The sequence below is a fragment of the Oxyura jamaicensis genome, chromosome 14 (genome assembly GCF_011077185.1).
Source record: "Oxyura jamaicensis isolate SHBP4307 breed ruddy duck chromosome 14, BPBGC_Ojam_1.0, whole genome shotgun sequence".
NCBI lineage: Eukaryota > Metazoa > Chordata > Aves > Anseriformes > Anatidae > Oxyura > Oxyura jamaicensis.
In genome coordinates, this window is record NC_048906.1 from 8,047,677 (window position 1) to 8,073,772 (window position 26,096).

The following is a 26,096-nucleotide window of genomic DNA, read 5'->3' on the forward strand; positions in this document are numbered from 1 at the left end:
CAGAACCTGTGAAATGTAAAAGGCAACACTTTTCTCTAAATCTTTGCACATTCATTTATGCTGTAAACTCTTTGGGGCAAAGACAATATTTTATTATGAATAGATGCAGCAATAGTTCTGGTTGGAGCCCCCAGATGTTTCTGTAATACAAGCTAAAAACAAATAATCACAAGTGAAAAAAAAAATCTCATAAGCCTGTGTGACTGGGGAGCTTACATCCAGGTTTCAAAGTGGCTTGGTAGCTTGCGAGAATTGGTATCACTGAACACCATAGTGTAATATCTATTTTTAAAATAGGTACTTAAAATTATTTGAGTAGTAAAAACTACCAACAAATAGCTAAGAGAATTTACAAGAACACAGTTACCTTATTTACCTAAAAGCCACAGGCTTAAGTCTACAAATATGGGTGGCTTTGACATGTGAAAAAAATATATATATCCAATATTACTTAGTAAAAAGTTAAAAAAACAGCAGCAGGAATTTTTGATGGAAATATATATATATATATATGTTTAATTTTCATTAAAGGCTATTAATAAAGAAGAGGAGTTACTTGAGCGGAATAAGAGTCAATTTCCCTTACTGCAAATTGTAATCACAAACAAGCAACCCTTTGAACAACTTTGGTTAACAGCCTATGAATTTCATACCAAGTCTGAGGAATGGATGAATGGTGAGATATTGATGAAATGTGTCATTTTCAGTTAGTTAAGTAGAAGCTGAACAGATTGCTTACTTGTTGTGATAAAATAATTTTGAAGAGAGAAGCAGTGAAATCAATCAGTGAAATAAAATTGTTGACATGGATTTTGCATAAAGACTTTTTTTTGTAACACAAATGATTTCCAGTTAAAGGAGAATGACTACCTGTAAATAAACCACCCTGATAATCTCCTTGTGCTGAATTACTCAGTTTTTTGTTGTTGTTTGTTTGTTTTTTAAATGTTGCTGTATTCAGGATCTCTCCAGAAGTTGAATGCTGATGAAATTACTGAAGAAATTGGAAATATGTGGAGGACTATGTACAAGCTCAGTAAGAGTTTTCCAGATTTGGCTGGGCCTAGACGCTTAGCAGAAAGTACAAAATATAAACTTGATAAGTTTAAACAGCATCTTCCTGTCCTGTCAATTGCCTGCAATCGTGGAATGAAGGAGAGACATTGGGAGCAGGTATTTTAAACTCTGCTTTAGCTGTGGGGGTATCCTACCTCAGAAACTGACAGTTCAATGCAGTACTCCGTATATTAGTAGTAGTTCTGTATTTCACAATAAGATGACTCTATATCCTGTCACTTAATAAATCCAGTTTTGAATTTTTTTAATGGTACAAGCATGAGCTTCTTTAAATTAATGGCAGAAAAGCAAATTGGGGTGCTACACTAATACTTTTTTAGCATTTTTTCCTTGCTGTTTACTAAGTCTGTTAGAAGCATACACCTCAATAATAGATTTTTCTTTATTTTCAGATTAGTGAAATTGTAGGATGTGAGATCAAACCCAATGAAACTACTACTCTTCTTAATATGCTGGAATTTGGACTCTCAAAATATATTGACCAGTAAGAAGCTTACTCTTTTCTCAGTTTTTTTTTGAGATGATCACCATATTTCATATGTGAGATACAAAATTCTAGTTTTATTCTTTTTTGTGTTGTTCAGAATTTCCATGTTTTCACAGCTATATCTTATTAAGATAGAGATGGAACTGTCAGATGTCCTTGTGGAACCAAGACAACAAAACCCAGAATCATATTCCCAAACCACTTAATTTCTGCATTTGGAATTTTCTGTTTCTATTTGTCTCCAAATTAATACTAATTTTTCTAACTTGGTGAGCCCAAAAGTGAAAAAATATTTCCTGCAATAAGAGAGTATGCCACTAATAAGATATCCAAATGAAAGGGAAAGGTAGTCAGCTTTGCTTCTCTTCACTTCTGCTACATTGCAAAAGTATTTCTGAGATACGTTTCATTCCAATTTAGGCTGGAACCTATTGGAGCAGCTGCAAGTAAGGAGTATTCTTTAGAGAAATCAATAGAGAAAATGAAATCAGAGTGGGTCACCATGCAGTTCAGTTTGGTGAAATACAGGGATACTGTGAGTAAACATGAAATCCATATACACATTGTTGAAATGAATTACTTTGATTCTCAATATCAGTTCAGAAATATTAGAGGGAAGTACTATTAGAGGGAAGTACTGCTGATACATTGTGTATTCATGGAAAGTGGTATAATATCCCAAAGCCTGGGAAAATGTATCCATTCCTATTAGTGTGTGGTTAACTTGGAATCTCAATATATTAATCCTAACAAATCTGTGAGCCTGAGAGCTTCTGCAGTTTTGTATGGGAAGGTGAACAGTAGTGATATTTTAACTCGCCCAGGAGATACAGGAAATCACATACTGTGCAGAAGATTGTTATAAGTCACTAACATCTCTGGCAAGCTACCTATTCACAACACCAATCCATCTCTTGACCTTCTAAATAGAGATGTGCAGGAGAGATATAATTTCATGTCTTCAGACATATTGCAGGCTTTGTCAGTGCCTTGCTACTTTCCTGCCTTCAGAGAGAAGGGGGGGCAGCAGGAAGCTGAATGAGTGTAAGGTTGAAGAGCAGTGAAATAAGCAACTGCTATTTACCTTAGCAAAATACGATGTCTTTACAGAACAACAGCATCCTGTCAGCAGTTGATGACATCCAGCTTTTACTGGATGATCACATTGTTAAGACTCAGACAATGTGTGGCTCTCCCTTCATCAAACCAATTGAAGCTGAATGCCGGGTAAGGAAAAACTGGTTTCATTGAGCTTCTGTGTTTCTCGTAATATGATTTCTGTAAGTCCTTTCAGGTGTTTTGGCATGATAGGATGTTGTATAGCTTTTAACCATTTCTAAGGAACTCACATTTATATTTTTCTGTTTGATTAAAGTTTCCAGATAAAGGCGTGCAAAGCTTGCTTTACTGCCAAAGAAAATGTAATTTCATTGCTAATCTATAAGCATTTTTTTTAGTTCATTGTCTTGGGTGGGTCAGTTAATTTAAACAAATCCTACTGTGTTGTGTAATAAGACACAGGTCTGTCATTTGTTAGAGATGATGTATTTGTAATCCTCTGGCATTGGCATAATACATAAAGCAACAGGGAGGAGAAAGATTGAACCCACTATATAAAAGGCCTGCAAAATGGCATTTACTCAGTCTGCTGGCTACCTTATCAAGGTATCTGTTCACTGCTGGTCAGATAAAAAGTACACAACTAACATTTCAAAGAGATTTTTTTTTTTTTTTTTTCCTAGAGAAAAAATGTGGCTTTACTTCTTCACTGCTGAAAAACAATCTTGCACAAATACTTTAAAAGTTTCTAGTTTCTTTGGCATAGGTTTTGCCAAAATCTATGTGTGTGTATGTGCTTCGTTAAGGTATAAAGTATCCTTTCATTTGATTGCTAGCTGTGGACATTAGCAGCCAAATCAACTCCTGGAAAGAGAATAACGTTGAAGAAAGCTGGAAGCATGAACTCTGTAGTCTCATATTCCTTCAGACCTGAGTTGGAGAATTGTGTATCATAGAATCATTAAGGTTGGGAAAGACTTTCAAGATCGTCTGGTCTAATCAATTAGTTTGTAGACAAACAGATGCAGAATCCACCCCTGAAAAGTTGTTAAACAAGAAGTCATCCATCATACAAGTAATGTTGATAGGACAACTTTTGGGACTATGATATGAGTTAGTGATGCATTATCAGTCCTTGAATGTTTAGGCCTTTGTAAAGAGATTCTTTCCTGTAAGTCTGTAACAATATAGGAGAAACTGTTAGAGTTGTATGTTTCCAAAGTCCTGTAACAAAAAACACATAGGAATCCAATGCTACATTAAGCTAATAAATTGTGATTTTATACTGTAGCTCTTCTAATCAATCTACAGTTTTAAATGGATGCTTATATGTCTTAAATATTAAATATTTTCAATACAGGCTTGGGAAGAGAAGCTGACTTTAATGCAAGATATTCTAGACAGCTGGTTAAAATGTCAGGCAACATGGTTGTATTTGGAACCAATTTTTAGTTCAGAAGACATTATAGCACAAATGCCTGAAGAGGGCAGAAAGTTTGGGGTTGTGGATACATACTGGAAGGACATTATGGCACAAGTGGTAAGTGCTTGTATTCAATAAAGCATGTATTTTTATGTATATCTGATAACAGAATGACTGTTGTCAGGAAGATATACAAGCTCGCATTTTTTTTTAGTTAGATATTTGTATTTAAGTCACAAGAAGGTCTAATGTGGAGTGGGAAAACATTTACTAAAGCCTACCAAAATCTAGTCTTGCAATGAAAGTGGTAGATCATATCATTACTACTTTGAGATTTTCGTAGAGGATGGATATTGCAGGATAAATTAGAAATGAAGTAACATTTTAATTCTAATTTTTCTGGCTTTTGTAGAGAAAAAAAAAAAGCCAGAAAAAAATACTTTCATACATTTTTTTTCTGGCATTTTTCAGTTAAATGATCAGAATTAGGTAGAAAGATGAATGATTTGTGCTTTCAAGATCTGCTTCAGAGTTCACTGGTAGGAAGTCTTCACTGTATACAGTCGGATTTTAGATTAGTCTTTTAAAGGCTCAGAAATTACTAGAGCAACTAAATGGCTTATTTTCTTTTTTACCTTTTCTTTGTGAAAAATATTGGCAGTACATGATTGTGTGACAAAGATATTGAAATAATCAGTATAACAAAATAGAAGCTGAGACCTGCCTAACAGCTCAGGCCAAATAATTACATGCGCTGTTACTCTGACAAAACTTATATGTGAATGGAAAAACGAATGTAGCAAGCCCAAGATACAGAAGGAAATGCCAAAAAAATAATTCCTGTGAATATTGTTGCTGTATTGGCTGTAAGGTTGAAAAGTGTTTAAAAAGCAAAGCTATCAAATAATACATACATATTTAATAATATAAAGGCACACAACAGAGAAGACTATCTAGTTTTTATCCTCCTAAAACATAAGTGATTAATGATAACAATTTTTATGTACAAATATAATGTGACTTTTAGCAATTTCTAATGTGTATTTGTTTTTATAAAGGTGAAAGACACAAGGGTGCTTGTGGCAACTGAACAGCCCATGATGTTAGACAGATTTCAGGAAGCAAATACTCTCTTAGAAGACATTCAGAAGGGGCTGAATAATTACTTGGAAAAGAAAAGATTATTTTTCCCAAGGTAAATTAATTAAGCAGGCCTAAATTAGAGACAAAAATCCAGAAGATCTTTCAATTTATACTGAGCTGGAAAGTCTCATTTCATAAGCATGTGTGGGATGCAGTACCATGCAACATGAAAAAAGAAAAAAAAATAAAGAAAAAAAAAACTTATTTTTTTCCAGATTTCCATTAATTTTCTTAGTTTCAGCTAAGTTTGCAGTGCTGGGGACAGGCGATGGTGGGGAAGGAAAAATATGTCTTGCACAGCTTTAATTTAAGATTAGAAACCCATCATCAGTTACAGGGCATTTTGAGGGAATTTTCTACTTTCCCGTAACAGATTTGTAATTATGTCTCAGCCCGACTCTCTTTAGCTGTGCAGAGATTCATAGTACATTGGAGTTATATATGATCATGAGGAACACGATTCTGTGTTTTTACACAGAATTTTTTATTGGCTGCACAGACTTGTTTTTTCTTCTCTGCTTGAAAGGATGGTCATATTGAAATTTTGACAAAACAGTGTCATGAATTTTATAATGTTAACAATAGCTTAGAAAAGGGATCTGATATGATAATTTCCCCTCTGTTATATTACTGTCCTAAGCAACAATAAAAACAATTTGATTTTTCTTGCTAACAGTAGAATTATAATGACAATTTTCTTGTTTGGAAAGTTTATATTCATTAACTGTGTTTTCCTAACAGATTCTTTTTCCTGTCTAATGATGAACTGCTTGAAATACTCTCAGAAACAAAGGATCCCCTTAGAGTGCAGCCTCATTTAAAGAAATGTTTTGAAGGAATTGCTAAACTGGAGTTCACAGAAGATCTGGAGATCCTAGGAATGATCAGTTCAGAGAAAGAAATTGTTCCTTTCATAGATAAAATCTATCCGATGAATGCAAAAGTAAATTTTTTTTTTACTATGTTATTAAATTAATGTTTTGCCTGAAGTGTATATTTTGGGGGGAATGAGATCTAAGGCGTCTAGGATGAGATCGTGAAAGATATTTCAGAAGTGAGAGCGTAGACTAGTGTTCCAGAACAAAAAGGAATTTCTACAAAAAGGAGTAAGATGTACCAAGTTTTTGGCAAATTCCTCTGGACACTTTTCTATGTCTTTACACACTTACTACTTTTAAGATGTGCCTGTCAAATTGGATAATTTCCACCTATTTATCTCCCACAGAGATCAGAAGAAAGCATATCTAAGCCTAACGTATTTCAAAGAATTTGCCCTTTAAAAATAATATAATCAGGAAATGTTTACTGACTCTTAACTGTTTTTCCTGTTTGAAGGGCATGGTAGAAAAATGGCTTTTGCAAGTTGAGGAAATGATGCTGGCCAGTGTAAGACGAGTTCTTCAAGATGGTATAAAAGGATATATCAAGGTGATTATTCCTGTATTATACTGTAAAATAGATTTCACAAGCAACTGTACATGAACAGTTTGTCCACATTCTTCTTAACCAGGGAAACACGTTTGAAGCTAATTGGAATCCAGCTCGTCTTATTTGAAGTTTTATTTCTGATTTTCTTGGAGAAAAAGTAACAGAGCTAGTTCTCATTTATTTTTTGCATGAGACAAAATAAATTTTGGGAAAATAATTGTTATTAGTGCCATAATCACATTTGTATACATTACTTTGTTTGGAATGGATCTTTATGTTTAAGGTTCCTCGAAAAACATGGGTACTTCAGTGGCCTGGACAGGTGGTTATTTGTGTTTCATCCATTTACTGGACAGAAGAAGTGTCTGAGGCTATAACGAAAGGAACTTTACGAGTAAGATTTTGTTCTACCCTTCTATTAATTATTAAGATAAATTTGTTATTTTGCACAAGAGCCTTTCCTTGTATGTTTGTGGTGCCTTTGTCATAAAAAAAAACTTTTACATAGCACTTTGTTGAGGCTGATGAAATGTACACTCAAGTAATGAAAATAATTTCTGTTGACTTCAGTGGGGTTTTGTCTGATCCTAATAGAGGTGGGTGTATGAGGGTTTATTTGGTAATTAAATCTGTCAGCAGATAGTTTGGGCTGCCTTTTAAATGTGAATAGTAAAGTTTATTAAAACTTTATACCAAATACTGCATTTTAACATTAGCTTTTTGTTTCCATATCCTTACTGAGTATCTTAGATTTAACTTGTCTGTGTTGTTTAATACTAGTTGAAGATCTTACTCTGCATACTCAATCACAAAATTCCTGTCTGATCATTTCTCCAGTCTGGTGAAGTTCCTCTGGATGGCAACATACCAGTAGGGTCTATCTACTAGTCTTCCCAGATTTTGTATTATCTGGAGACTTGCTGAGGATGCACTCTGTCCTGTTGTCTAGGTCATTAATGAAAATTGAGACAGTGACGTAAAATGATTATAGTAAAGTGTGAAGAATCTTTGATTTATATTGGTTTTATTAATTTAAAATTTACTACAAATTTCCAGAAGTGAATCCAGATTCACTCAACAGAGTCTATACATTTCCTATGATATAATTTTGGCGTTTCTATTAGGAAGAAAGAAAAGACTTCCGTTTACATTATTTTCAAGCCATAAAGCTTTCTAAAGTGTTCATAGAAAAATAAAATGCCAGTATATGAAAGAGAATTTAAAACATTTGTGTAGTGCCAGGAGTTTGATTACTATGCTCTGTTAGAGGGGCTGTCTCCAATGATTGCATCCATGGGAGTTTAGGAAATGCTAGCTACAACATTATACTAATGCCTGTGTTCTATTTCTGTGACAGGATTTCTTGGAGAAGAGCAACCTACAAATTGGAGATATTGTTGAGTTAGTGAGAGGAAAGCTGTCCAGTGGAGCCCGGCTAACTCTTGGAGCTCTTACTGTCATTGATGTCCATGGTAAATGTGCAGTTGCTGGTACTGTAGGGCCATGCTTCTGTAGTTAGCTTGGTGAACTGTTAGAGACAAGCAGCTATAATACTTTCTTCACCAAAAGGACCATGGCATAAAAAGAGAGAGTTAACAATAATTTTCTTTGGTTAATTCACAGAAGTTGAAAACTAGATATACTGGCTAGACTCATGCATGAACCAGCTAAGCTATTTATTTAGGCACAAGGACTTTAAGCAACCTTTGTGGGCTGCACAGATTCAATTATTTTCTGATTAGCATCCCTTTTTCTTCCAGCAGCAGAACTGATGAGGGAGGGAGACTATTTAAACTCTCACTGGGGAACAGCAGGTGGAATTCTCTAGCTTTGCTAGCATTTCTGCTGCTTGAAAGAAATGAAATGGTGGTGTTCTATGCATTTAGAAGCTCTTCACTAAAGTAGGTACATACAGCATAGGTGCTGTTCTACCTCTATGGTTGGGAAAGGAAATGGCACCTTTGATCCTTGGTGAAATGGACACCCACTAGACTTAACTGCTGATGGGAGGTTCCTTAGAGGATTGAGACTAGAGGATTTAGATGTGTAGTTCAGGATCAGAAAAACACAACAGATATATTATATCAGCAATAATTGAAAAGGCAGAAGTCTAAAATTCTGCCTTAAAAAATTATTCTATCCCTCTAAAACATTTTTATGCTGCTTAGGTTGTATAAGGGCATTAAAATAAGAAATATTTCACTTTTTATTTTGCCACATGAAGCTGTGAAACTGTGATTTGTGAACTTTTTTTTTTTTTGAGTGCTTCCAGTCTTTGTTTCTCTTCAGCTCAATTTAATATTTAATAACATTAAACTTGCTTCTTGGATTGTTCCTGTATATAAAGGAAGGAAGAAGAAAAAGTAAGCTTTTAACTTTAATATTTAAACATCATTCAGCATTCAACCATGTAACTGCACAACTGTATTTATAGAGCCAAGCCAAATTCTGTCCTAAACAACATTTTTTATTTCCTGTCTTTTTTCTGGTCTATACATCAGAGTTGAATTTGATCATGAGATTGGATTTTGTATTCTGCTAAGGATTTAAATGAAGCCTGAAGCCTTGTTTTTCTCCTGCAGTAGTGGGAAACAAGTATCCCATGTGGGTTGTTTCAGCCACTGGCTGTAAGCAGCCTTTACACTGTTATTGCATAGTGCGCTGATGGATGTTGCTCAGCCCACTGAGCACTAGAATTTAAATCAAACTAACCTGGCTCCCTGTACAAAACGGATGGAGATTTCTTTCTAACATGAAATTCAACCTACTACTCTGAATGTTAATTTACATAATTATAAGTAAATATTAGCTTATTTATACATTGTTTTAAATAAACTAACATAGTAGAAATGTTTAGTTTTTACAAATTAATCTCTTTATGTGCAGCTCGTGATGTGGTTGAAAAATTGGTTGAAGACAAAATCACAGATCTGAATGACTTCCAATGGATTTCTCAGCTGAGATACTACTGGGAAGAGAACGATGTAATAGTGAGAATGATTACGACAGAAGCCAAATATGGATATGAGTATCTGGGCAATTCTTTACGTCTGGTTATAACACCACTAACAGATCGATGTTATAGGTAAAGCCATATTAAAGAATAACTTTTTTTTTTTTTAGATTGGTCTATATTTAATTTCATTTCTTACAATTAATAATAGTAGGAACCTTAGCACCTAAGATTTTCCTGTAGGTTTTGGAGGCAGATTTTACATATCTTCTTTGTCCAAATATGGTAAAATATTTACAATGTTTAGATTTCTACACCAGTAGAGCAATAATTTCTATTGTATCCAAGAATGTGCCTCTGAAAAAGCTGGCAGATCATGGTACTGAAAATATAAAGAACTGTACAATAGCACTGGTCAATGCTTTCTCAGCCTTTTCTAAAAACTGGTTGCATTTATAAAGCCAGCCTCAGGTTCTTGTCATGGGGAGTGCTCTTTGATGAAAAAGTGTGTTTTTGCAAAAACAAATACTGACACTTTCCCTGTGGCACTGTGCATTTGTTTGTGCAACTGATTGGATGCATGTAATAAAAAGCCTTGACATTCCTTGTAGAACAATTGGATGAAAGCTTCTGCTTCTGGGAGTCATTTATGAGACAATAGTAGGTTGTTGGTGCAAGCTCTAAAGTTGGTAGGGAACAAGTAAATCATTGGCAGGGGAACCTGTATAGGAAGAAAATGGATTCGTTCCTTCAGAAGCAATCTGCCATTAAAAACTACTATTTCTGTTGACTGTGTTCTTGTTTACATAGGACATTAATGGGTGCCTTGAAATTAAATCTTGGTGGTGCTCCAGAAGGACCTGCTGGGACTGGCAAAACAGAAACAACTAAAGATCTAGCAAAAGCACTAGCTAAGCAGGTACCAAAATATAATATTTTTGTTTGGTTTGGTCTTAGTCTGGATACATAGATAGATCTTGCAATGTCATTCTTAATCAAGTACTGTTCGTTCTCTGCCTGTTCTTTATTCACAGAAATAATTGGTAAGAAGCACATGTTTAGGAATGTGTCTTTATGTTGTCCTAGTGTAGTCATCCAAAATTCGCAATAATAATCCCTTCCCATTTTAGACACTAATAATTTTATAGTGGACTTTGCATTAATACTGAGAGATGTTCTCTGTGTGTTTTTGTTGTAGTGTGTGGTCTTCAATTGTTCCGATGGTCTTGATTACAAGGCAATGGGCAAGTTCTTTAAGGGGCTGGCACAGTCTGGTGCATGGTCCTGCTTTGATGAATTCAATAGAATTGAGGTAACTTTTCAACTCCGACAAGTAAAATGAGAAAGCTTTAATCTAAGACACAAGAAGTTCTAGATCTAGATATCACAGCATTATTGCCAATTTTCTACTTTTATTTTGTGGTGTAGCCTCTTTGTTTTGATGATCAATGCTGCTGAAGTAGGTACTTAGGTGACTATTGTTGGAGCACATGCCTGCCTGTGTGGTGTTGCAGAAGTCTTGTGTTCTGGGTTTTCTAGGTGAAAACAAACAAACAAACAAACAAAACTACTCACATGTGATTTCCACTTTTGTTTGTGACAATCATGGTTAATTTGACTCCAGAGTAACGGAGATTTTTGTTGGGAAAGAACTGTCCACCTCTTCTCCTTGAGGCTGCATTTATCTATGTCCAACACAAGACAGACAAATCCCAGTGGAGGAATTCCTGTGATGGCTAGTTGAGTGTCACTGAGTGACCAGGTTAACTAACTGTGTAACCAGATGCATCTAATCCCCTCCTTGGTATTGCTCTGATACATGTGTATACACACACATATATATGTATGTGTTGGTGGCTGTGTATTTTTTTGATTTTGTCAATGATGACTTTAGACAAGTTTTATTGTTATTTTGATGAAGTCAGATTTAGATCAATATTAGTAAGTCTGGAAATTCCATGAAGATCAGCTTTGTATGTTTTAGTATCTTTAACATCTTTATTTCTCCATTTGTCTGCTGTAATTTGAATTCTCATGACTCAAGTGTTAGCATTCTCATTTACCAGTATTCTGCTACTGTAATATATTAAAGTACTGAGAATTAGCCCTAGGCTGCTTAATTCATTCCTTACGTTTCCCCTCAATTTGTAAATCAGTCTTACTGAAACCCCAAATCCTTCACGTAGTCTGTGGCAAAAGGCAAGTGCATTTGGAGGCCTCCAGAGGGAGTTCCTGTCCACCTAAATTTAGTGTCTACATTCAGGCAGATCATCTGGAGGCTTTCAGAAGTCGCTGCTAATATGCATTGGTTGGATAGGGAATGGGGAGTACTAACTTTCAGAGGATTGCTTCAATAAGCAGCTAATATTTAGGCTCAGTTGTCGGACTAGGTATTACATGGAGTGATTTTCACCTGGAGGAATGCAATACATAGCCATCAAAATATATAAACAAAAGCATTTTCAATTGTCTGATGTTTTCCAATCTGTTCTGCCTTATTAGGTTGAAGTATTATCTGTAGTTGCTCAGCAAATACTTAGTATACAGCAAGCCATTATTCGTAAACTCAAAACATTCATCTTTGAAGGCACAGAGATCTCTCTTAATCCTACCTGTGCTGTGTTTATCACGATGAATCCTGGGTATGCTGGACGGGCAGAGCTGCCTGATAATCTGAAGGTAAATCTGAAATTTTCATTTATTCTGGAAATTAAATAGAATTTGCTGCTTCTTATCTACTTTAACAAGAAAAGAAAAACATCAATAAAGTGTTACAATGATATAAATTATTCTGCTCTGCTATTCACTAAGCTTTTATAAGTTCAGGATTGTACAAAGTGCACAGACAAATGGTCTCAGTCTGATAACACTGATATCTGTTCACAGCTTTAACTGTGCTCTCTTTATGTGGAAATTATCCTGGTTTACAATCCTTAGAGTTCTAAACCCCAATTTAATTATAACTTTGCAAGTTCCTTAGACACTGCAGAGAGACTGATATGGTCCTAATTCTTTTCCCAGCTTTGGCGTGCATTTTTTATAAGACTGTGTACAAAACATTAACCATGCCATGTGCTAGTCTGTCTACTATGAAAGAGAGATGAATAATAACTCATTTTTGTCTATGAATAGTTCCTTAAGATTATGACTCTCTAAATATTTGTTCTTTCAATGCTTAGCATAGACATCTTGATAAGATCACAGTTCTAGTAACAAATCTAATGCAATCTCATTTATGTTAGATGATTCCTAAAGTAATGAAAAAGGAACGTGAAGTATAAAAGTTGATAAATTTACAGAAATACTATTCTTACAAAATAAGCACAAGTTATTACCGTATTACACAGTGTAAACTTATCTCTTTTTTTTTTTTTTTTTTTTTTTCAGGCATTGTTTCGAACAGTTGCCATGATGGTTCCAGATTATGCTTTGATTGGAGAAATTTCACTTTATTCAATGGGATTTTTGGACTCTCGAAGGTAAGGCATGCTGAATATTCCACCTTGAGTGAGTTACCTCACTCCTATTCAAGGCATACATGCATATATGCATCTTTGAGGCATAGAATTCTGGAAGACTGTCCGTGTTCTGTTTCTCCAGAAAGTGCTATTTAATTTCCTACTTTATAATCACTCCTCATTTACCACCTACTTTTGACAGATATGCACCTCTGCAAAGAACCATTTGGAAAATGTATGGTAGTATCAAACAGAATTCCTAACTGGCACACACATTCTCTGGCATGTCAGAATCTACAGTTTTGCTTCCTAGATGTTTTAGGCCATTTTACCAGTTTTACTAGTTGGTGGGTCTGATAATCACTGCAGTGCCTTTGTGAATATAGGTACTTTACTATTATTATTATTATTTTTTTTTTTTGCATGGTGAGGTATTTTCATTCTACATGTGATATTTTAATACCCACAGTCTTGCCCAGAAAATTGTGGCCACTTACCGTTTGTGCTCTGAGCAGCTGTCATCTCAACATCACTACGATTATGGAATGCGTGCTGTTAAATCAGTCCTGACAGCAGCAGGAAACTTAAAACTGAAGTATCCAACTGAAAATGAAAGTGTATTGTTACTTCGGGCTTTGATGGATGTTAACCTTGCCAAATTCTTGGCACAGGATGTGCCATTGTTTCAGGTAAGCTATCGGGTGGGTGTGTTTAAATTTTGTGATGATGAGGTCCATCATAAGAACCTGCAGAAACAGGTTATCATCTTAATTTAGAACAGTTTGATCACAATACAGCCATATTAGCATACAATTAATTCAGTCCACTGATTTGGATGCACTCTTGGGTTCTGTCATAGCTCTTAAGTTATTATATGAAATGTTTTATAAGATATTTTGCTAAAAGTCACTGTGTTGTTTCATTAGTAGAACCCATTTTTTTTTTTGCAGTTTACATTCTAACTTTGTGCTGCAAAACAGTGAATTAGTCAATTAGAAATTTGAAGCCAGAATGAAAGTAATGAAGCTTTGCTCATATGCTGCTTTCATAGAACATGACTGTTAAGCTACAGATCAACCAATATTAAATTAAAGACCCAAAAGCTAAGGTATAAGCACAAATAGTCATCACTCTAAAATTTCAGAACACATGCACTTCTATGTAATCTCTGAAATTCTTTTAGCCTCTCTCACTTAGTTTCCTGCAATACATTTTTTGGTGCAAATTTGCTGAAGGTTAAGCTTTCTTCTACAATATCAATGTTTGTGTGAAGATTGAAGGCATTCACTTATTTCTCATGCATGCAGAATACTTTCACAGCTATGTTTTGCACTGAGAAGGTAGTTTAGTCCAGCGGAAGACATTTCACCTTAAGTTCCTGCTACCTGTATGAGTATTGTTTTACTTGTAGATTATTACACCTTGGGAATTTTCCCTTTTTGTAATCTGTGTTTAAATAGTGTTCTATTCTGTCTTTCCTTAACAGGGTATCATATCTGACCTGTTCCCTGGCGTGGTTCTTCCTACACCTGACTATGACCTGTTTGTCAAGGCATTAACTGAAAATATTAGAAAAATGGATCTTCAACCTGTTCCATGGTTTATTGGAAAAATTATTCAGGTTTATTTTCTCATACTTCTGTGGGGAAAAGAGTGTGAGAGCTGATGATTAAGAAATACTCTTCATTCACTCTCTGGCTGTGTCATGAATGAATGAATAGCTAATTGTCTCCACGATCAGTTAAGATATTACAAACAGCATATTTTTACTGAGGAAAAAATCATGAAGAAAAAGCCTGCTTTGCTCATAGTGAGTTTGGAATACAGCCAGTTTGTGAAGGAGCTAACCAGCGCAGCCACATCTTAGGTCTTACGATTCAGGATAGAAAACTAAGCTGAATCTATTAGTAACTGAGACAACACAGCCTAGCAAATTGACCTCTGGACTGGAAGTCAGTCTCTGTTCCCAATTTTTCTTACAATCCTTCTAGAGAAGTCTTAAAAGGGGTGGCATTTTTCATCCTTGTTTTACGCTTCACCTCCAGCTCTGTCTTCCCATTGTCTCCCATGTACTAGTATTAATGACCTTTTAAAGAATTATTTTTTTCTTTTTTTTTTTTTTTTCTTCATGTGAATAGCGCAGCCTAGTGTAATGGCAAGAGCAGAAATGCATGGCCTGGTGTTCCTCCAAAAGCAGTTCAGATGTTAATGGGTTTATGCTGCTTTGCAAAGCATGCTTTACCTTTCATTTAAGTAGTGGTAGCATTAACTAGTAAAGGATTTTAGCTAAACCATAAAATATCAGTTTTAATATCAACTGAGATAAAGAATATTTTCTTAGGTGCCTTTTAGGGTTCTGTTTGAAGATGTTCTGGTTGAAAGCTTTGACTTAAGTTAATCAAGTTCTGGTAGGGAGCCTGAAGAAGTTACCACCCTTACTGTTCAAATGCAGCCTTGGTGGAACCGGTTATATGAAAGATCCTCAGAACTGTAGTTTCTGTCCCTGTGTATTAGACTCATTGGTAACCATTGATTTCAGTTTAGGCCCATACGTTGGACTGCGATCAGCAGAGGCTAGTGAGTGTAGTCACAGTTTATACAGTGAAGCTGTTACAGCTGAGGGATGACCTTTAGGAAAGAGAAAGGGAGAAAAGGGGAAAGGACTTCTTAAATTATAACAGCATGAATTGCCATAGTAATATGCCTGCACTCTGATTTGGTTTAATGCTTCAGTCAACCTTAATAAAGAACAGATGTTTGGCTGATATTTTGTCCAGTTTTGTCTGGGTGCAGGAGAGATGCCTATAGTTTTGTAGACGTTATGCTTATTTTTGAGCTATGTTAAAGATCAATCTCTTGTCACTGGTACAGATATACGAAATGATGCTGGTGCGCCATGGTTTCATGATTGTTGGAGATCCTTTGGGTGGGAAGACCTGTGCATACAAAGTGCTAGCTGGAGCCCTTGGTGATTTATGCACAGGTAACATTGTTCAGCCAGAAAATTAGAAACAACTTCATTTAATGATAAGTGTATTTTTTTGTTTGTTTTCTTTGTAGAGACATGTTGAAGTTGTTAGTCCTCCTGTATTCTGTTTTCTCATCTAGTTTTGTCTGGTACATTTTTCTGGAAGTTTTTTCTGTATTTACTGGAGTATTAAAACATACGAATGTGTTTACACTTTCATGAATTTTGGTAAGCATTATGTTTGTACATAATACTCTTGCAAAACCAGGCTATGATGGGAAGATTGTAAATACCTCCCATAAATGTATAAAATCTCTTCTGCTCTGTTCTTTCTTTTTTTCATGTGTTTTTTTCATATTGCACTTTGTACTTTTGTTGTACAAGTAAAGGAAATTCTTACTTAACTTCCAAATGTCTTTCCTTTTTGCATTGTGCTGCTAAAGTAGGATCCTTTCAGGAATGTTCTTAGTTGCTGAATTAAACTAACCTATTGGATTTTATCATCTGTTTGTCTTCTTATACAGCAAAATCAATGGATGAATTTGCTGTTCAATACAAAATTATTAATCCCAAAGCAATTACTATGGGACAGCTGTACGGCAGTTTTGATCCTGTAAGCCATGAGTGGACAGATGGGGTTCTTGCAAATGCCTTCAGGGCACAAGCATCTTCTACTACAGATGATCGAAAGTGGATTATATTTGATGGCCCAGTGGATGCAGTTTGGATAGAGAACATGAACACTGTGCTGGATGATAATAAAAAGGTAGCCTAATTTTTGCCAGTTACCGTATATTTGAACGTGTATACTTTATTGTAGTAGTAGCAGTATTATTACCATGGTAGTCAAAGGACATAAAGACAATAAGGTACAAGCCTTGGGAAAAGCTGGTGTGCTTAAAAGCATTGCTTTTTCCCTCAGTTATATGTTTTGCTTTAGTAGAAGATATTAAGCTGTTACTTCTCTCTAGAATCCTAGTCTTGCTCTTATTTTATTGAAATTAGGTTGTTTATTGAGGTTTGTTTATTGGCCATTTTAGAAAACCAAAATAAGTAAACTGAGCAGCATAAATTACTTAGTAAATATATTAACTAAAGAAAAACTGCAGGTCATAATTGCTTTTCCTTACAGAGTTATTTAAAGATATAGCATTGTTCTCCCTGTTTCTGCAAGCCATTACAGTAACACGTGGAAAAGTTGAGACAAGGTCAGATGATGTCCGGTGTTACAAGAGTATGAATGAGTGAATGAGAAGTGACACTAAGTAGAATGTTCAGTGATTGTATGACAGGCATTGCTTTGACTGAATGATCAGCAATGGCATGACTACTCACGTTTAAGTGATGTTTTCCTTCTAGCTATGCTTAATGAGTGGTGAAATAATTCAGATGAATTCAAAAATGAGTTTAATCTTTGAGCCAGCGGACTTAGAGGAAGCTTCTCCAGCAACTGTTAGCAGGTAATGTGAAAGCACTCAAACCTGAAGTGTCCCACTTTGCACGCCTATTCCTGTACCATAGTTGTTTGTTCTTCCCAGGTGTGGTATGATCTATATGGACCCACAACAGTTAGGTTGGAAGCCACTGAAGGATTCCTACATGAATACACTGCCTCCAAATCTGCAGGAAGAACACCGAGAACTGGTGAGAGATTTATTTTTTTTGGTATAGGTTCCATTAAGCGGATAAACTTTAAGGTGATGTTCAGTTTATCAACTTGAAAGGTGGCATGCAGAATCAAACTTACGATTCTTTCATGATTTAGAGGTTCCCAGATCTATTAGAGTCTGTTGTAATTTATTTTGCAGTGATCGCTGTCAACCATTGTTGTAAGGAAAGTACATGAGAGCTGGAGATGCCATGAGTAATAGAAATACAGTAGAAATAGAAATACAGAAATACATATTTCTATTTTTTATACAAAAATAGAAATAGAAATACAATAGAAATTCAGTTTCTTATGGGAGAAACTGAAAGATTTAAAATGTTTTGAACTCATCCTTCTCTCTGAGACATTGAGAGTTCAGCTTGAGAAATACTTATTAATTATAATAATGTTATTATTATAGCTAAATCTTCAAAGGCTTAGTCACCTCAGGAATGCAAGCTAAATTGTCCTTTGTGTGTTGGTTGCTTGCATGAATAAGAGCTCTTTGTGTTGTGTGTTACATCTTCAGTATGGATGCAAATGGAAGTCAGTGTTTGTGGTAATCAACTATTAAAATTCAAAAGCCATTTTCAAAATTCAAATTCTTGTTTATTGGTCATTAAAATCTAGTAAAAGAATATGAAAAAATATGTTTACAATTGGATTAGAGCTGAAGAAAGCATTGGTTTCTGTGATCCGACAAGATACGCTTTGAGCTTTTGCAGGAAACTGGGACTAAATTCAAAAGAAATACAAAGACTATAAAAGCTCTTTATTGAAAAAGTCATCGTAGTTCATCAAAACAAAAAAAATGTTTCTTAATCAGCTGATGAGTTAGTGCATCCTTAGTGCGTCTCCTTGAGTACTAGTCCCTGTGAAGGGACTAGGTCGCCATTCCTTTCCTGTTTTCCCACTTGAATTTATGGAGTAGATCCCACCAGCCTTGGTCACTAACTACCCTGATGCTGTAGCACTCCTGCAGTTACGAGTCACTGCTTTCCAGAACTCGTGCTATGTATGGCACAGTAGCTATGCTGGGTACTCGGTAGAGGCCAATCCTTTTTAAAGGAGGATGAGGCCCATATGCTTATTCCCATTTGAATAATTTTGTTGTTGCATATGCAAAACAGTGGTCTCCCTAGGCTGAAGTACTCCTCTGCTGTGTGGACTACTAACTGGGTAGCAAGATTTCTGGTGAAAACTTCCCTTCACAGAAGCAGCTTGTTTTCACCATCAGATAATGACAGTGTGACTTTGTGATCACTTATGTACTGCCTCACAAAGGTTCTTTCCTGGTCTTCTTTCCACCAGCTTGGAGAATTTCTGATGCTTTGTGTTTTAAGGAGAGAGAACTGGGGAACAATGGGAAATGGGGCAACTCCTGCATTGTTTTAAAGCCATTTTCTTTTCTCCTGGCAGGTGAATGACATGTTTATGTGGCTAGTAGAGCCCTGTTTAGAGTTTATTCACCATCATTGCAAAGCCATAGTACAAACATCCTCTATTCATCTGACTTACAGCTTGATGAAACTCTATTCTTGTCTGCTTGGTAAGTACCCTAAGCCTCATTCTTTTTATTTCAGTTTTTCTTTATTTCCTGTGTCCCGTAACAAGATGCAGATTATCAGATGCAAGGAAATACCAAAGGAATACCTTTGCTGCCTGAGACCATATGACACAAATCTTTTCTTATGGATCAGTGTATTAATAATAATGCTTTGACTACCATACAGAGCTTTCACACTGGGACACTGGTGTTATTACAAAACTGAACATGACCTTTTGAGTGTATTCCATGTGCTTTGTTTGCAGTTTGCTAGCATTTGAAGAAAAAACAAACAAACAAACAAACAAACAAAAAAAAACCAGACAATTTGTAGATGCTTCTCATTTATTTTTATTTGTAACTAGTATTTTACACAGATAAGGGCGTCACTGTCTACATTGTTTTTCTTCCACTGAAGACAATGCTCTAAGTTTGTCTCAGAACAGTTTTGCAAATATGTGTTTTGGATAGGGACTTATGGTCGTTACTGGCATTTAACTAAAATTTGTGTTTTAGATGAAATAAAGCAACCTGAGGAAGAGGGGAAGGAAAGCATGTCTAGTCAGCAGATCACCTTGTGGCTGCAGGGGCTCTTCCTTTTTGCATTGGTTTGGACAATTGGTGGGACCATCGATGCAGACAGCAGGAAGAAATTTGATTTGTTTTACCGCAACTTGCTGATGGGACAGGATGATGGAAACCCACGCCCTAAAAATGTGAAGCTTACCAGAAACAATATCTTCCCAGAAAAAGGTGCTTCTTCATAACTGTATTTGCCTGGCTTTTTATAAAGCAGTAAGAAGACTCAGCACTTTAAGGGAGAATGGAGTGCCTGTCAGATATTAAGTCTGCAGCAGAGCCACCATCTGCCAAGCCATAGGCTGCACAGTTGGGTGTCCTTTTAACCAGGTGTAGCATATGCCTCATGTACTCAAACAATGAAGCTGAATTTGACCTAAAATAATTTAGTGATGATAATGATTGGTGGGGTAGAGGGTGTCTCATGAAAAAAAAAGGCCTTAATTATCTCACAGTGTTGGACTTCTTACACTAACATTATAGAAACTTATTTTTATTCTTTAATCAGAGGGTTTTCATATGTTCTGTTTCTTAATTAACAGGGACTGTTTATGACTTTTACTTCTACAAGCATGGCAGCGGGCAATGGAACTTGTGGACAGATTATGTCACAAAAGAGGAACAAGTTATCTCCCCAAGCGCTAAGGTTTACATTGATATCCATCTTTATAGAAAATAATTATTTCGCTAAATGATTTAGAGGTTTAATCAACTACCTTTGCTAACTCTGATTGTATTATATTAGGCTGTTTAATGTTTCAACAGCAACATTTCATTAATGTCTGTAGGCCCCTTTTCACCCTTATATCTTAGTTCTGGTATGACTGATATCATGATACAGTATGCATTAATTAGAGAAACCAAGCAAAAACCTATACTTGTTTGGGATATGGTGGGCAGTACTGAGAGTCCTGGATACCCTTCATTTTCACAGAGTGGGACTTGCATTTTGATGGCATCTGTGAACTCAAGGGAAGTGTAGCATAGCAGAGATCCATCTATATGAAGTACTTATTCTGCAGGTGTAATTTCAAAATAACTTAAATAATGTTTGTTCAGCTTTTCATCCCATTGTACTTGCAACTTTATTTTCTATTAAGTACATGAGAAATGTAAGATTTCATTTTATTTTGCTAAAATCCTTTCTTGATAACTAGCGCAGAGTGCACATTAATGAAAGTGGAAGATGGGGAAGAGAAAGAAATGTTCATAGCTCTATGCCTTTCCCTTTGTACAATAGGGGGGACAGAACTGAGCCATGTTTAGCCATGCAGTTCTCCTTCCAGGCTTTATATAGTGTCTATGAACCATAATACAGGTAAATACCAGTTGTGCTATTTAATTTATAAACACTGAAGAAGTGGTGCCATCTATGCCATATACCAGAACCTCATTATAACCTAGATTTTCAGAGAAAAGAATTTCATCAGCATATGTTTGTGCTACAGGCTTCCTGTAGTTACATAAAATATTCATGTAGGTTGTTACATTGGATGTTTGATTTTCATGTGCTATTTCACTTTCATATGTAACAGGTGTCCGAGCTGATCATTCCAACAATGGAAACTGCCAGACAAGTGTTCTTTCTTAAAACATATGTGGAACATAACGTCCCTTTGCTTTTTGTGGGTCCCACTGGCACTGGGAAATCAGCTATAACAAACAATTTTCTACTACAACTTCCAAAGGAAAAATACATCCCAAGCTTCATCAACTTCTCTGCAAGAACCTCTGCTAACCAAACCCAGGACATTATTATGTCCAAGCTGGACAGAAGAAGAAAAGGATTATTTGGGCCTCCTCCAGGGAAAAAAGCTTTAATATTTGTGGGTAAGACCTTTTTTTTTTTCATGTTTTTATATCATTCAAATTCTGTTTTTAGGCCAAGGAAGTTATCCACTGAGACTAGTAATTTTGGTTTGCCTCAGTGCTTTTTGTTATCTTTTCAGGCATCCAAGGGAGGATTAGCACTGCCCCCTGCTGAAAGGTTTCTAACTGTTGAAGTGACGCTTCTCTTCAGATTAGTTAATTGACTCATTTTAAACGTGATGCAGTGTGACACAAAATAAAATAAAACCAAATCACCAGTCACACTAAATTAAACCCTGATTTTTAAGCATGTCTGCAAATACAATATCATTTGATTATTGTTTTAATGCAAAGTGAGAATAACAAGATAGAACCTTTTTCTACCTCTATTTCATTTTTTTATTCTTCTTCTTAGCTTTGCAAAAAAAGAGATATGATTCCTAAACATTCCAGATTTTTTTTCCTCAGTACCTCTGTTTTCCATAGATGACCTAAACATGCCAGCAAAGGAAGTGTATGGAGCCCAGCCACCTATTGAGCTTCTCAGACAATGGATTGATCATGGTCACTGGTATGACAAGAAAGATACGTCCAAGATTACTATCATAGATGTGCTGCTTCTTTCAGCTATGGGTCCACCTGGGGGAGGCAGGAATGATATCACAGGTAGGAAATCTATAAAATATAGTGAAAAGTCTATAGGAGCACAAGAAAAAAATAATGTCACTGTGGCAAGTAGTTATTTAATTGACGGAAGTTAAGAGGCACATATGATTTTGCTGATGACAGATTCTCCATTTATCTATCACTTGTAAACCTTACAGGTACACTAACTACCTGGATTGCTCCAAAAAGAAGTATGTATGCTCAAGGTCAAATGTATACCTTTTCAGGGGGAATTTAATCAACATTAGGAAACAAATGATGAAAGTTGTGTTAAACTTTGAGAAACAGACACTTTTTCCACTTTATATTCTTTGGAAAGGGAAGAGAGCACATATTTTTGCCATGTCTCTCTGGCTACCCTATCAATTCTCATCCCAAATCCTATCTCCTGCTGCTAAGATAGGCTGTCTGCATTTTTTTACAAGCATGTTGTCTACAAATCTGTGTTTCGTGTCATATTACTGTAAGGGGGGTTATATTTTCTGATGGAAAGAGTTTTGCCAGTAAAAGCCTTAATATAGCTACGGCTGCATCATTACAATGATTTATGCTTCATATTAACACTCTCGTACAGGTATAACTATGCACTCTGAGGAGGCATTATTAAAATAACCTTTTTGATACAGCTAAATTTGTAAAATTTACTAGTGTATAGACTGATTTTTTTTAGATGAAGGCTGAGAACAAGGTGAGTTGCTTTTGGAAAGTTTTACTGTGCCTTTACTTTTTGTAAAGTTTTACATGATTGTCAGGGCTAATGTGAGCTGAAATTTAAACTTGGGTAATAGTGTCCCTGTTGTAATGAAAAATAATGTTTTTCATATTAAAAATAGTCCTTTTAAGAGAAATACTGACATTAAATATAAACCAGTTGATATTGCTTTTGCATCACTGCTGGGGCAGAAATTTACCACAAACAAAATTGCAGAGCTGGAGCCAGATTCAAACGTTCTTTGAGTCCATCTCTTATGAAAGTCAATCCTAAACAAATGCTAGGTGAAAGGTGGAAAAGTGCTTGGATGTTGCTAGATTGTTATACATCTTTTTCTGTGTATTTCAGGACGCTTCACACGGCACTTGAATATTGTATCTATTTGTTCTTTTGATGACAACATATTAACCAAGATTTTTACTGCAGTTGCTGATTGGCACTTTAGCAAAGGCTTTGAGTCTGTGTTTCTAAGGTGATGTATTTCCTGTAAGACTTTTTTCGTCTTTTCTCCTTCAGTTTCTCTGCAGTTCTTATATTGTATCTCTTTTCCCTCTTCAGACTGGGTAAAATAATGGTCCAAGCAACAATGGTGATTTATAAAATGGCAGTTGAAAATTTTCTCCCAACTCCTTCAAAATCTCATTATGTGTTTAATCTACGAGATTTTTCCCGGGTTATTAAAGGAGTGCTGCTCTGCCCACACACTCATTTGCAAGTAAGCTGTAGTTTAGTTATGTTGCTGTAAGAAAGAGGAATGGGAAAATCAAATTACTGGTGTAATATTAGTAAGCAAATGTCTCAGAATACATGAACTATGATTTCAATTGATTTACAAGGTCATAAATCAGGATAGCACTTGAATACCTTGCTCTGTATTTTCTGTCTATCTCTGACTGAGGGGAAACAGCTGTTACATTTGTTAATGTTCTTTACATGTATTATAGTTGTGACCAGAGGTCCAAGATCCAATTCTTAAGGCCTGTACATCAAGTCACTTGTACTAGCAAAGTACACGTACTCAAGAAACAAATGTGGAAGAGAGTCAGTATCTGTTTTACAAATTGTGAGCTCAACAGTGAGCAAATCAATTTAGCTCAGAATTTGGCTGTTGTAACATACTACAATTGAATACTGGCACATGTGTAGAATTTTCATCCTTTGACTTCTTTTCCCTTCATTTTCAGTAAAACTTTGTATTAAAGGAATATTAAAAGTTTTGTTTCTACTGAGGGAATGTTTTGGTACAGGAACAGATTTAAATGTCTATTCAGAGTGCATCTTGGCCAGCAACAGAGTTTGAGCGGGGTAGGGTTAGAGCCCTTGTCTTAGCAAGTTTTATTCTTTACATTATGTAGAAAAGGTAGGGAGATTTGATACAGGCAAGGAAAATGCATTGACATAAGAGTCCTAGATAGTATTGGCAGGAAGGGTAAGATCGTCACTAGGTGAAGATGCCAATTAAGTTAGCAGATGCTGAGCCGTACACCGAATAACTTGAAATTGAACAATTCCCACCAAGTTTAGTACAAGATATACCAGGTTGCAGAAGAACATTTCTGTCCTTCCATTTTCAGACAAATCCTGCCCAAATATGTTTATATGAATTCTTGTATTTATATTTTCAGGATGGAGATAAACTGATCAGACTTTGGATTCATGAAATATACCGAGTTTTCTATGATCGCTTAGTTGATGAGGAGGACAGGAAGGTATTCTTTCAAATGGTAGAAGAGACGACATCCAATAGCTTCAAGCAGAGCCTTGATAAGGTATTTTTCAGTAATGTGCTGGGCCTAAGAATGAGACTGATATATTTTCAGAAATATTTAAATGTTGAGATTGTGTTAGTATTGGACACATTTTGTATGATTTCTATAATTGCATTTATAGAGTTTAGATGGTCTTATATTTGTATTATGTATTATACATATTCTTATGCAAATTAATAAAATTATCTCATATCTGCATGATTAATAACTTTAAAAGGATTCTGCATTGGTACAGAGGACTATCTGGAATAACTGTCTTACACTGTATATTTGTACTCTTGCTTAATATACATTTGAATGAGCCACTGGGAGCAGTGGGGACATTTCTGAGAAAGCTTTTGGGAACTTGTCCTGTATGTGACAGCAAAATCAGTCTGTGAGATATGCACAGTGGAAACTTGCATGTCAGCCTATAGCATATTACCCAATTTAGGTGGTTCCTCCCTTCCCTTTCCTCACCTTTCCCCAACATTTCCACCTCTCATTTTCTTTCCTTTTTTTTTTTTTTTTTTTTTTTTTCTTCCAAACTAGAGTAATAACTAGAATAGCTGGAAAACAGCTTCCCACAGTATTATTATTAGGTGGATAAGAATCATAAAGTCTTTAAGAAAAATATTCTAAAATAGTCTGAATTATCTGTTGATTCTTGTCTTTTCTTTAGGTATTGAGTCATCTGTCACCTACTGGCAAGGTCTCTGATGATAATATTCGCAGCCTCTTCTTTGGAGACTATTTGAAGCCGGACAGTAATGTAAAAGTGTATGATGAAATTACAGACTTGAAGCAACTGACAACTGTGATGGAATACTACCTGGAGGAATACAACAATATCAGCAGAGCACCAATGTCCTTAGTCATGTTCAAATTTGCGATTGAGCATATCTCAAGGATATGCAGGGTATTGAAACAGGATAACGGACATCTGTTGTTGGTAGGGATTGGTGGAAGTGGCCGACAAAGTGCTACCAAGCTAGCCACCTACATGAGTAGCTTTGAACTCTTTCAAATTGAAATTACAAAGTCCTATGGAATCAATGAATGGAAAGAAGATCTCAAACGAGTGATGCTGAAAGCTGGTGTTGGTAACAAGGACATGTCCTTTTTGTTCTGTGATAATCAAATAAAGGATGAAGCATTTGTAGAAGACATCAACATGCTTTTAAATACTGGTGATGTGCCTAATATTTTTGCAGCTGATGAGAAAGCTGAAATTGTAGAGAAAATGCAAAGTGCAGCAAGGACAGAGAACAGGAAAATTGAAGCTACTCCTCTTGCTATGTACAATTTCTTTATTGAAAGGGTGAAGAAAAATTTGCATATTGTCTTAGGTCTGTATATAATGTGTTATTTCTTGGAATGTTTTTTTTCTTT

The 26,096-nt window shown here is 35.7% G+C and overlaps 1 protein-coding gene across 4 annotated transcripts in view; it reads left to right on the top strand.

The window, feature by feature from the left end:
• DNAH3 (dynein axonemal heavy chain 3) overlaps positions 1–26,096 on the top strand; it is a 63,338-nt gene that overhangs the window by 22,742 nt on the left and 14,500 nt on the right. For all 4 annotated transcript variants that reach the window (XM_035339077.1, XM_035339076.1, XM_035339078.1 and 1 more), the window contains 31 exons: positions 532–676; positions 962–1,173; positions 1,470–1,561; positions 1,985–2,099; positions 2,675–2,791; positions 3,984–4,163; positions 5,105–5,241; positions 5,931–6,132; positions 6,525–6,617; positions 6,901–7,011; positions 7,975–8,089; positions 9,504–9,702; positions 10,381–10,489; positions 10,769–10,882; positions 12,073–12,249; positions 12,958–13,049; positions 13,498–13,717; positions 14,515–14,649; positions 15,900–16,011; positions 16,521–16,762; positions 17,356–17,456; positions 17,535–17,640; positions 19,064–19,193; positions 19,707–19,943; positions 20,312–20,415; positions 21,305–21,599; positions 22,065–22,244; positions 23,305–23,428; positions 23,515–23,671; positions 24,582–24,725; positions 25,387–26,053. In XM_035339077.1, coding sequence (XP_035194968.1) covers positions 532–676; positions 962–1,173; positions 1,470–1,561; positions 1,985–2,099; positions 2,675–2,791; positions 3,984–4,163; positions 5,105–5,241; positions 5,931–6,132; positions 6,525–6,617; positions 6,901–7,011; positions 7,975–8,089; positions 9,504–9,702; positions 10,381–10,489; positions 10,769–10,882; positions 12,073–12,249; positions 12,958–13,049; positions 13,498–13,717; positions 14,515–14,649; positions 15,900–16,011; positions 16,521–16,762; positions 17,356–17,456; positions 17,535–17,640; positions 19,064–19,193; positions 19,707–19,943; positions 20,312–20,415; positions 21,305–21,599; positions 22,065–22,244; positions 23,305–23,428; positions 23,515–23,671; positions 24,582–24,725; positions 25,387–26,053 — 5,164 coding nt within the window. The remainder of the gene's footprint in view (positions 1–531; positions 677–961; positions 1,174–1,469; positions 1,562–1,984; positions 2,100–2,674; positions 2,792–3,983; positions 4,164–5,104; positions 5,242–5,930; positions 6,133–6,524; positions 6,618–6,900; positions 7,012–7,974; positions 8,090–9,503; positions 9,703–10,380; positions 10,490–10,768; positions 10,883–12,072; positions 12,250–12,957; positions 13,050–13,497; positions 13,718–14,514; positions 14,650–15,899; positions 16,012–16,520; positions 16,763–17,355; positions 17,457–17,534; positions 17,641–19,063; positions 19,194–19,706; positions 19,944–20,311; positions 20,416–21,304; positions 21,600–22,064; positions 22,245–23,304; positions 23,429–23,514; positions 23,672–24,581; positions 24,726–25,386; positions 26,054–26,096) is intronic.